Below are 11,872 nucleotides of genomic sequence, written 5' to 3' on the forward strand. Positions count from 1 at the left end.
GCTAGCCCCTTCACAGATTTCACATTGCAGTCAGCTAGCCCCCTTCATATATCTCACATTGCAGTCAGCTAGCCCCTCCACATATTTCACATTGCAGTCAGCCAGCCTCCTTCACGTATTTCACCAGCAGATATCTAACAATTGGGGCCCCTGGAGTATTTATCCTATATTACTTACGGTTTAGACCTTATAATATAATATAATTTTATATATATATATATATATATATATATATATATATATATATATATATACACACACACATTTATATATCTCTTTGGGGTTTGGGTAACTAATTTAATATTTCACATTGCAGGCAGCTAGCCCCCTTCACACATTTCCAATTACAGGCAGCTAGCCCCCTTCATATATTTCACATTGCAGTCAGGTAGCCCCCTTCACATATTTCACATTGCAGTCAGCCAGCCCCTTCACATATTTCACATTGAAGTCAGCTAGCCCCTTCACATATTTCACATTGCAGTCAGCTAGCCCCCTTCACATATTTCACATTGCAGGCAGCTGTCCCCTTCACATATTTCACATTGAAGTCAGCTAGCCCCCTTCACATATTTCACATTGCAGTCAGCTAGCCCCCTTCACATATTTCACATTGAAGTCAGCTAGCCCCTTCACATATTTCACATTGCAGTCAGCTAGCCCCCTTCACATATTTCACATTGCAGGCAGCTAGCCCCTTCACATATTTCACATTGAAGTCAACTAGCCCCTTCACATATTTCACATTGCAGTAAGCTAGCCCCCTTCACATATTTCACATTGAAGTCAGCTAGCCCCCTTCACACATTTCACATTGCAGTCAGCTAGCCCCCTTCACATATTTCACATTGCAGTCAGTTAGCCCCCTTCACATATTTCACATTGAAGTCAGCTAGCCCCATTCACATATTTCACATTGCATTCAGCTAGCCCCCTTCACACATTTCACATTGCAGTCAGCTAGCCCCCTTCACACATTTCACATTGAAGTCAGCTAGCACCCTTCACATATTTCACATTGCAGTCAGCTAGCCCCCTTCACATATTTCACATTGCAGTCAGCTAGCCCCCTTCACATATTTCACATTGCAGTCAGCCAGCCCCTTCACATATTTCACATTGAAGTCAGCTAGCCCCTTCACATATTTCACATTGCAGTCAGCTAGCCCCCTTCACATATTTCACATTGCAGGCAGCTATCCCCTTCACATATTTCACATTGAAGTCAGCTAGCCCCCTTCACATATTTCACATTGCAGTCAGCTAGCCCCCTTCACATATTTCACATTGCAGTCAGCTAGCCCCCTTCACATATTTCACATTGCATTCAGCTAGCCCCCTTCACATATTTCACATTGCAGTCAGGCAGCCCCTTCTCATATTTCACATTGAAGTCAGCTAGCCCCTTCTCATATTTCACATTGAAGTCAGCTAGCCCCTTCACATATTTCACATTGCAGTCAGCTAGCCCCCTTCACATATTTCACATTGCAGTCAGGCAGCCCCCTTCACATATTTCACATTGCAGTTAGCTAGCCCCTTCACATATTTAACATGCCATTCAGCTAGCCCCCTTCACATATTTCACATTGCAGTCAGGCAGCCCCTTCTCATATTTCACATTGAAGCCAGCTAGCCCCTTCTCATATTTCACATTGAAGTCAGCTACACCCTTCACATATTTCACATTGCAGTCAGGCAGCCCCTTCACATATTTCACATTGCAGTCAGGCAGCCCCCTTCACATATTTCACATTGCAGTCAGCTAGCCCCCTTCACATATTTAACATGCCATTCAGCTAGCCTCCTTCACATATTTCACATTGCAGTCAGCTAGACCCCTTCACATATTTCACATGCCATTGAGCTAGCCCCCTTCACATATTTCACATTGCAGTAAGCTAGCCCCCCTTCACATATTTCACATTGCAGTCAGCTAGCCCCCTTCACATATTTCACATTGCAGTCAGGCAGCCCCTTCTCATATTTCACATTGAAGTCAGCTAGCCCCTTCTCATATTTCACATTGAAGTCAGCTACACCCTTCACAAATTTCACATTGCAGTCAGGCAGCCCCCTTCACATATTTCACATTGCAGTCAGGCAGCCCCCTTCACATATTTCACATTGCAGTCAACTAGCCCCCTTCACATATTTAACATGCCATTCAGCTAGCCTCCTTCACATATTTCACATTGCAGTCAGCTAGCCCCCTTCACATATTTCACATGCCATTTAGCTAGCCCCCTTCACATATTTCACATTGCAGTCAGCCAGCCCCTTCACATATTTCACATTGAAGTCAGCTAGCCCCTTCACATATTTCACATTGCAGTCAGCTAGCCCCCTTCACATATTTCACATTGCAGTCAGGCAGCCCCCTTCACATATTTCACATTGCAGTCAGCTGGCCCCCTTCACATATTTAACATGCCATTCAGCTAGCCCCCTTCATATATTTCAAATTGCAGGCAGCTTGCCCCCTTCATATATTTCACATGCCATTCAGCTAGCCCCCTTCATATATTTCACATTGCAGTCAGCTAGCCTCCTTCACATATTTCACATGCCATTCAGCTAGCCCCCTTCATATATTTCACATTGCAGGCAGCTTGCCCCCTTCATATATTTCACATTGCAGTCAGCCAGCCCCTCCACATATTTCACATTGCAGTCAGCTAGCCCCCTTCACATATTTCACATTGCAGTCAGCTAGCCCCCTTCACATATTTCACATTGCAGTCAGCCAGCCCCTTCACATATTTCACATTGCAGTCAGCTAGCCCCTTCACATATTTCACATTGCAGTCAGCTAGCCCCCTTCACATATTTCACATTGCAGGCAGCTAGCCCCTTCACATATTTCACATTGAAGTCAGCTAGCCCCTTCACATATTTCACATTGCAGTAAGCTAGCCCCCTTCACATATTTCACATTGCAGTCAGCTAGCCCCCTTCACATATTTCACATTGCAGTCAGGCAGCCCCCTTCACATATTTCACATTGCAGTCAGCTAGCCCCCTTCACATATTTCACATTGCATTCAGCTAGCCCCCTTCACATATTTCACATTGCAGTCAGGCAGCCCCTTCTCATATTTCACATTGAAGTCAGCTAGCCCCTTCTCATATTTCACATTGAAGTCAGCTAGCCCCTTCACATATTTCACATTGCAGTCAGCTAGCCCCCTTCACATATTTCACATTGCAGTCAGGCAGCCCCCTTCACATATTTCACATTGCAGTCAGCTAGCCCCTTCACATATTTAACATGCCATTCAGCTAGCCTCCTTCACATATTTCACATTGCCGTCAGCTAGCCCCCTTCACATTTTTCACATTGCATTCAGCTAGCCCCCTTCACATATTTCACATTGCAGTCAGGCAGCCCCTTCTCATATTTCACATTGAAGCCAGCTAGCCCCTTCTCATATTTCACATTGAAGTCAGCTACACCCTTCACAAATTTCACATTGCAGTCAGGCAGCCCCCTTCACATATTTCACATTGCAGTCAGGCAGCCCCCTTCACATATTTCACATTGCAGTCAGCTAGCCCCCTTCACATGTTTAACATGCCATTCAGCTAGCCTCCTTCACATATTTCACATTGCAGTCAGCTAGCCCCCTTCACATATTTCACATGCCATTCAGCTAGCCCCCTTCACATATTTCACATTGCAGTCAGCCGGCCCCTTCACATATTTCACATTGAAGTCAGCTAGCCCCTTCACATATTTCACATTGCAGTCAGCTAGCCCCCTTCACATATTTCACATTGCAGTCAGGCAGCCCCCTTCACATATTTCACATTGCAGTCAGCTAGCCCCCTTCACATATTGAACATGCCATTCAGCTAGCCTCCTTCACATATTTCACATTGCAGTCAGCTAGCCCCCTTCACATATTTCACATGCCATTGAGCTAGCCCCCTTCACATATTTCACATTGCAGTCAGCCAGCCCCTTCACATATTTCACATTGAAGTCAGCTAGCCCCTTCACATATTTCACATTGCAGTCAGCTAGCCCCCTTCACATATTTCACATTGCAGTCAGGCAGCCCCCTTCACATATTTCACATTGCAGTCAGCTAGCCCCCTTCACATATTTAACATGCCATTCAGCTAGCCCCCTTCATATATTTCACATTGCAGGCAGCTTGCCCCCTTCATATATTTCGCAAGCCATTCAGCTAGCCCCCTTCATATATTTCACATTGCAGTCAGCTAGCCTCCTTCACATATTTCACATGCCATTCAGCTAGCCCCATTCATATATTTCACATTGCAGGCAGCTTGCCCCCTTCATATATTTCATATTGCAGTCAGCCAGCCCCTCCACATATTTCACATTGCAGGCAGCTAGCCCCTTCACATATTTCACATTGCAGTCAGCTAGCCCCCTTCACACATTTCACATTGCAGTCAGCTAGCCCCCTTCACACATTTCACATTGAAGTCAGCTAGCCCCCTTCACATATTTCACATTGCAGTCAGCTAGCCCCCTTCACATATTTCACATTGCAGTCAGCTAGCCCCCTTCACATATTTCACATTGCAGTCAGCCAGCCCCTTCACATATTTCACATTGAAGTCAGCTAGCCCCTTCACATATTTCACATTGCAGTCAGCTAGCCCCCTTCACATATTTCACATTGCAGGCAGCTAGCCCCTTCACATATTTCACATTGAAGTCAGCTAGCCCCCTTCACATATTTCACATTGCAGTCAGCTAGCCCCCTTCACATATTTCACATTGCAGTCAGCTAGCCCCCTTCACATATTTCACATTGCATTCAGCTAGCCCCCTTCACATATTTCACATTGCAGTCAGGCAGCCCCTTCTCATATTTCACATTGAAGTCAGCTAGCCCCTTCTCATATTTCACATTGAAGTCAGCTAGCCACTTCACATATTTCACATTGCAGTCAGCTAGCCCCCTTCACATATTTCACAATGCAGTCAGGCAGCCCCCTTCACATATTTCACATTGCAGTCAGCTAGCCCCTTCACATATTTAACATGCCATTCAGCTAGCCTTTTTCACATATTTCACATTGCAGTCAGCTAGCCCCCTTCACATATTTCACATGCCATTGAGCTAGCCCCCTTCACATATTTCACATTGCAGTCAGCCAGCCCCTTCACATATTTCACATTGAAGTCAGCTAGCCCCTTCACATATTTCACATTGCAGTCAGCTAGCCCCCTTCACATATTTCACATTGCAGTCAGGCAGCCCCCTTCACATATTTCACATTGCAGTCAGCTAGCCCCCTTCACATATTTAACATGCCATTCAGCTAGCCCCCTTCATATATTTCACAATGCAGGCAGCTTGCCCCCTTCATATATTTCGCAAGCCATTCAGCTAGCCCCATTCATATATTTCACATTGCAGTCAGCTAGCCTCCTTCATATATTTCACATGCCATTCAGCTAGCCCCATTCATATATTTCACATTGCAGTCAGCTAGCCCCCTTCATATATTTCACATTGCAGTCAGCCAGCCCCTCCACATATTTCACATTGCAGGCAGCTAGCCCCTTCACATATTTCACATTGAAGTCAACTAGCCCCTTCACATATTTCACATTGCAGTAAGCTAGCCCCCTTCACATATTTCACATTGAAGTCAGCTAGCCCCCTTCACATATTTCACATGCCATTCAGCTAGCCCCCTTCATATATTTCACATTGCAGTCAGCTAGCCCCCTTCATATATCTCACATTGCAGTCAGCTAGCCCCTTTCATATATCTCACATTGCAGTCAGCTAGCCCCTCCACATATTTCACATTGCAGTCAGCCAGCCTCCTTCACATATTTCACCAGCAGATATCTAACAATTGGGGCCCCTGGAGTATTTATCCTATATTACTTACGGTTTAGACCTTATATTATAATATATATATATATATATCTTTGGGGTTTGGGTAACTAATTTAACCCTTTAGATGTTCTTTACCTTTACAAGTCTGTATGTAAACCAGGAGGTAAGAGAGCAAGACTAACCCTGGGTGTATATACGACATTAAACTTGCCTGGGCAGACCAACAGGACGTGACCCAGAGGAGATAAGTGGCTGCCAGGTCCCAAGAACGCCGCTTATCTCCAACCCTACAGAGCCCCCATAGAGATCGCATCAGACCCCTGCGTGAGTTCTCAGGATCACAGCGCAGCGGGATTATCTGTGTCTCGTTGACCCCAGAATCCGGAACTGCTTAAAACTGAGCAATTGGACAATGTGTCTGTGCCGGATTAGTTCGCGCGTCGCTCAGCACATACAAGTGCTAGCTTGTTATCAGATGAAAAGGTTTTTTTTCTGCACAATGGACGGTACGTGCAGTTATATCCCCTGACTGCATGTGTGACCTGACGTTGTGAAAGGATCCCAGGTCACCGCGACCTCCGATCAGCTCAGTGTGGATTAACTGTGCTGAATAGAACAAGCCTGAAGGTATTCAGCGGAGCCCTCCGACCACTGCGGGGAGCATCTGTGAGATATACAGCGGCCCCTATAGGAGTCAGGGCAGGGGCCCATGTACATGATAGAGACGAGGAGAAGGGGCAGACCATGAATGAAGCTCCATCATTATGGGGGTCTGGCCTATCTCCGCTACATCCTGGTATTAGAAAATAATTTCTCAAACATCAGTCGGAAGGAGGAGACGGGTGCGGCACTCTGGGAACGCCGAGATGTCGACAGATTGTATTTAGGTCACACTTATACTCCACAGTATGTCATTATGTAGGCGGAACACTACAACTCTCAACATCACTTGATACCATCATATTGCAATTCTATTATATTCTACACACAGAATACTACAACCCCAACATCTCTGGATATCATCATATTGCAATTCTATTATATTCTATACACAGAATACTACAACCCCCAACATGATCAATCATTAAACAGTCATAATACAATTAATTTATATGATATGCACAGAACACCAGAACCCCCAATATGATCCGACCGCTACTATAATACTCTTCCTATATGCATAGAAGACTACAACTCCCAATATGAACCAATCACTATGTGTGACTATAATAAAATTCAATAGTATGTAGAACATTACTACCCTCAACAGGACCTGAGTACTGAAAATGATCATAACACAATTCTAATATGCACCATATGTATAACAACTACAACCCCCAACATGTCCGGAGCACTGGAGAATTATGCAAACATCTCGGCTCTGTCAGGATTTGCGGCATTTTCTTCATCCCATCTGCTTGTCTTCTTCAGGACATTCGCCAGTTCCCGGGTTTGCAGCTTACGCGGCCTCTAAAGCGGCTCTGACCATGTTTTCTGCCGTGATGCGCCAAGATCTCTTCAAGTGGGGAGTGAACGTGTCCGCCGTCCACCCGAGCGGCTTCAGGACAAGTACGTATATATCTGTGTGTGAACGATGGGGTCGTCCTCCGTCCTGGGTGAAAACAAGTAGAAACATGAATGAGAAGACTTACGCAAATTTGCTTAAAATAATAAGTTAATGAGTGAATAAGTTAACTAAAAATCCATCAGTGGGCTCATTCTGATACAGTTTATAACTCTTATCTCTCTTCTTCTGAGCTCCTCTCAGCTGCATCTGATTTATGACCACATCTGTTAAGCACACTAGGTGACGTGGATCCTCCAAGCCCAAGGTCCGGGAGGGCATACTGGTATCATATTGGTTGACCCACTGTAATCTTTGGTACAAGATCGTCTTTGAATTTTTAGGCCGAGCCTGGTAGCATATTGGTTGACCAACTGTAATCTTCGGGATGAGGTCCTCTTCTTTGAATTTTTAGGCCGAGCCTGTTAGCATATTGGTTGACCAACTGTAATCTTTGGGACGAGGTCCTCTTCTTGGAATTTTTAGGCCGAGCCTGGTAGCATATTTGTTGACCCAATGTAATCTTTGGGACAAGGTCCTCTTCTTTTGAATTTTTAGGCTAAGAAATGCAAATTTAAAAGGGCCTAAAATGAATCTACCCTAAAATTATTCCATCTTCCCCCCACCACCCTTCTCTCGCAATAATCACATTTCCACCATACTCTATAAGTAGACTTGTATACGATGGTGAGTGATAGGTTGGCGCGACAAGATAAGGACTATACATACATTGCAAAACCCACACAAGAGCCCATGGGGTAATTTACATATTTATGAGGTCATCTAATTAAAAAACACATATCATCGCGAGTCCGCACACTCCTCGTATAGGAACCCGCGAATCCACCGAGGAGTCGTCCATAATTTATAACTGCTTGTTTTACATTCATGTTGGGAATATACCTCATAAATTATACAAGCTCCATAAACCAGACGTGCCGTCTTCTGCTTGCAGATATTTTTGGATCTCGAGAACATTGGTCAAGTCAAGACCAGAACATTCTCGATAACATCATGCCAGACGTGAAAGAAGATTACGGAGAGGACTATCTGGCCAGCTTGAAGGACCTTTGCTACACAATGTCTACGATCACTTCCCCAGACCTGTCCCCGGTCCTGGAGGACGTGAGTCACGCTCTTTTGGCTCGAGAACCCTACTTCTCCTACACGCCGGGCCGGTATGCCTATCTCATCCCTTGTTTGTTCCGCTATTTCCCTCTTTGGGTTTACGATAACTTTGCAAAACAAAGCTTCCAAATCCACCGGAATATCCTACCAAGATCCTTGCGAAAGTCCAAGTCTACTAATAAAATGGACTAGAGCTTCCGTTGACGATTGGACAGTGGAAATTTTTTTGCAAAAACACCTTAAGACTTCCGACAAGCTTCATGCAAAACCCAACTAATCTACCGCTGGAAACATTAGTGAGGCTATCCTGTCCTAATGAGGACAAACTATTGTCAATATCCACCATTTACATGATCCAATGTGTTCCGGGGGCAACATTTTTGGAAACTTTTCACAGGATTGTTTAGAAAGACTGGCAAAGACTCGAGCATTAAAAAAAAAAAAATCCAGTGTCTCTACATATGACCACATAGTATGTCTCATGCTCATTACATTGACAACCTAAAGAAAATGATACAGCTTTTTTATTTTAATTTTTTTGTATTTAGACTCATGGATTTAAAACAGGAAGCCTATGTTGAATGGGCTACTGTGGGTGGTGGGTTCTTCATTGGTGGGATCACAATACCCGTCTTGGTATTTTTGTATGCTGAATTGTTTATTAAATGTGAAGAGTTTTTCGTTCTTCCTTTAGTGGAGATGTATGATGTAACCAGGCGACATGCTCTAGATCAGAAGCATTCACCCAGGCTGGACTAAAAGTGGTCATGAGCCTCCTACCACCACCAGTCAGGGTCATGTTGGGGAACGCACTGCAAGTGAGCAGCATTGATCTCTATTGGGTTAGGTCACCCCTCCTTGCCGACCCACGAATGTATAACATTGCTTACAAATTCTGCAACTTTTTCTCCTAAAGAGTCAGTGGAAACCTATTTTTAACCCCTTAAAGGAAATGTGTTAGCAGGATTTCAACCCCCAAACAGCATATATATGCCTGTAGCCCTTTCAAAGAGAAGTCCAGCAATACCTTTGCATGGCCAGTGTGTTCCTCCATTACTGAGAAATCAGTGTTTGAATTGATATGCAAATGAGGCTGAAGAGCTATGATAGATCAGAAGCCTCTGTCACTCCAGCTCTACTCTGTGCCCAGCGACACCTCTTCATGATCCGTCTTCAACGCTCTTACTGATGGAAGGAGGTTATTGTCCAAAATATCACAATATATGACCTCATCCATCCTCCCTTCAGTCATATTATATTATCCCGACAATTAATTTTGAAAAAAATTGCGGACTCTTTATTCGCCATGTGGCAACAACAGAATATTTCTCCGATATGGAAGTGAAATATTGCCACATGGGCTAATAGAGAGTGAAAAAATCGGTTCCATTTTCATCTAGAAAAGTGCTACGCTTATCTTCTCACTTGCTATCCGTGTGCTTTTTTTTTTTTTTCTCAGCAGTTGTTGCAGTCCGATAAACGGCGAGTCAGACCATTGAGGAGATGAAGAAATTAATTTCTCCGTCTCCTCCGTACCTGTGCTGCAATTCTCTGTTGCGAGTGCATCGGAGCACTGACACTCGGATCACGCTCGCAGCAGAGCAGGAGCCAACCATCATTATCACATCCAATGCCATTTGCTAGTGTGATTCCACCCGAATTCTGCATACCTGTATTAAGCCCACGTTCACACGGTCAGTATTTTAATCAGTATTTATAAGCTTAAACCAGGAGTGGGACAATCAGAGGATAAGTATAATAGAAACTTGTCACCACTTCTGGATTTATCACCCACTCCTGGTTTTGGCTCATAGGTACTGATGTAAAATACTGACCAAATAATGAACATGTCAGTGTCGCCTTATTCTGGATATATACACTGCACAGTACCACTCCTAATGTTCTGTATATATACAGTGCACAGTACCACTCCTCCTGTATATATACACTGCACAGTACCACTCCTCCTGTCCTGTATATATACATTGCACAGTACCACTCCTCCTGTTCTGTATATATACATTGCACAGTACCACTCCTCCTGTCCTGTATATATACACTGCACAGTACCTCTTATGCCCTGTATATATACACTGCACAGTACCTCTTATGCCCTGTATATATACACTGCACAGTACCACTCCTCCTGTTCTGTATACACTGCACAGTAACACTTCTCCTGTCATGTATATATACACTGCACAGTACCACTTATGCCCTGTATATATACACTGCAGAGTACCACTCCTCCTGTACTGTATATATACACTGCACAGTACCACTCCTCCTGTCCGGTATATATACACTGCACAGTACCACTCCTCCTGTCCTGTATATACACTGCACAGTACCCTCCTCCTGTCCTGTATATATACACTGCACAGTACCACTCCTCCTGTCCTATATATATATACACTGCACAGTGCCACTCCTCCTGTCCTGTATATACACTGCACAGTACCCTCCTCCTGTCCTGTATATATACACTGCACAGTACTTTCCTCATGTCCTGTATATATACACTGCACAGTACTACTTCTCCTGTCCTGTATATAAAACGCAAAGTACCACTCCTCCTGTCCTGTGTATATACACTGCACAGTACCACTCCTCCTGTCCTGTATATATACATTGCACAGTACCACTCCTCCTGTCCTGTATATATACATTGCACAGTACCACTCCTGTTCTGTATACACTGCACAGTAACACTTCTCCTGTCCTGTATATATACACTGCACAGTACCACTCCTCCTGTTCTGTATACACTGCACAGTAACACTTCTCCTGTCATGTATATATACACTGCACAGTACCACTTATGCCCTGTATACATACACTGCACAGTACCACTTCTCCTGTCCTGTATATATACACTGCACAGTACCACTCCTCCTGTTCTGTATACACTGCACAGTAACACTTCTCCTGTCATGTATATATACACTGCACAGTACCACTTATGCCCTGTATATATACACTGCAGAGTACCACTCTTCCTGTCCTGTATATACACACTGCACAGTACCACTCCTCCTGTCCTGTATATATACACTGCACAGTACCACTCCTGCTGTCCTGTGTATATATACACTGCACAGTACCACTCCTCCTGTCCTATATATATACACTGCACAGTACTTTCCTCATGTCCTGGATATATACACTGCATAGTACTACTTCTTCTGTCCTGTATATAAAACGCACAGTACCACTCCTCCTGTCCTGTATATATACATTGCACAGTACCACTCCTCCTGTTCTGTATATACACACTGCACAGTACCACTCCTCCTGTTCTGTATATATACACTGCACAGTAACACTTCTCCTGTATATATACACT

General features: G+C 44.1%; 1 protein-coding gene across 1 annotated transcript in view; it reads left to right on the forward strand.

The window, feature by feature from the left end:
- LOC143807254 (17-beta-hydroxysteroid dehydrogenase type 2-like) overlaps positions 1-9,210 on the forward strand; it is a 92,413-nt gene extending 83,203 nt beyond the window's left edge. Inside the window, exons 4-5 of the mRNA XM_077288601.1 lie at positions 7,266-7,403; positions 8,354-9,210. Coding sequence (XP_077144716.1) covers positions 7,266-7,403; positions 8,354-8,718 — 503 coding nt within the window. The 3' untranslated portion in view covers positions 8,719-9,210. The remainder of the gene's footprint in view (positions 1-7,265; positions 7,404-8,353) is intronic.
- Positions 9,211-11,872: the final 2,662 nt, after the last annotated feature.

The sequence above is a fragment of the Ranitomeya variabilis genome, chromosome 2, assembly GCF_051348905.1.
Source record: "Ranitomeya variabilis isolate aRanVar5 chromosome 2, aRanVar5.hap1, whole genome shotgun sequence".
NCBI lineage: Eukaryota > Metazoa > Chordata > Amphibia > Anura > Dendrobatidae > Ranitomeya > Ranitomeya variabilis.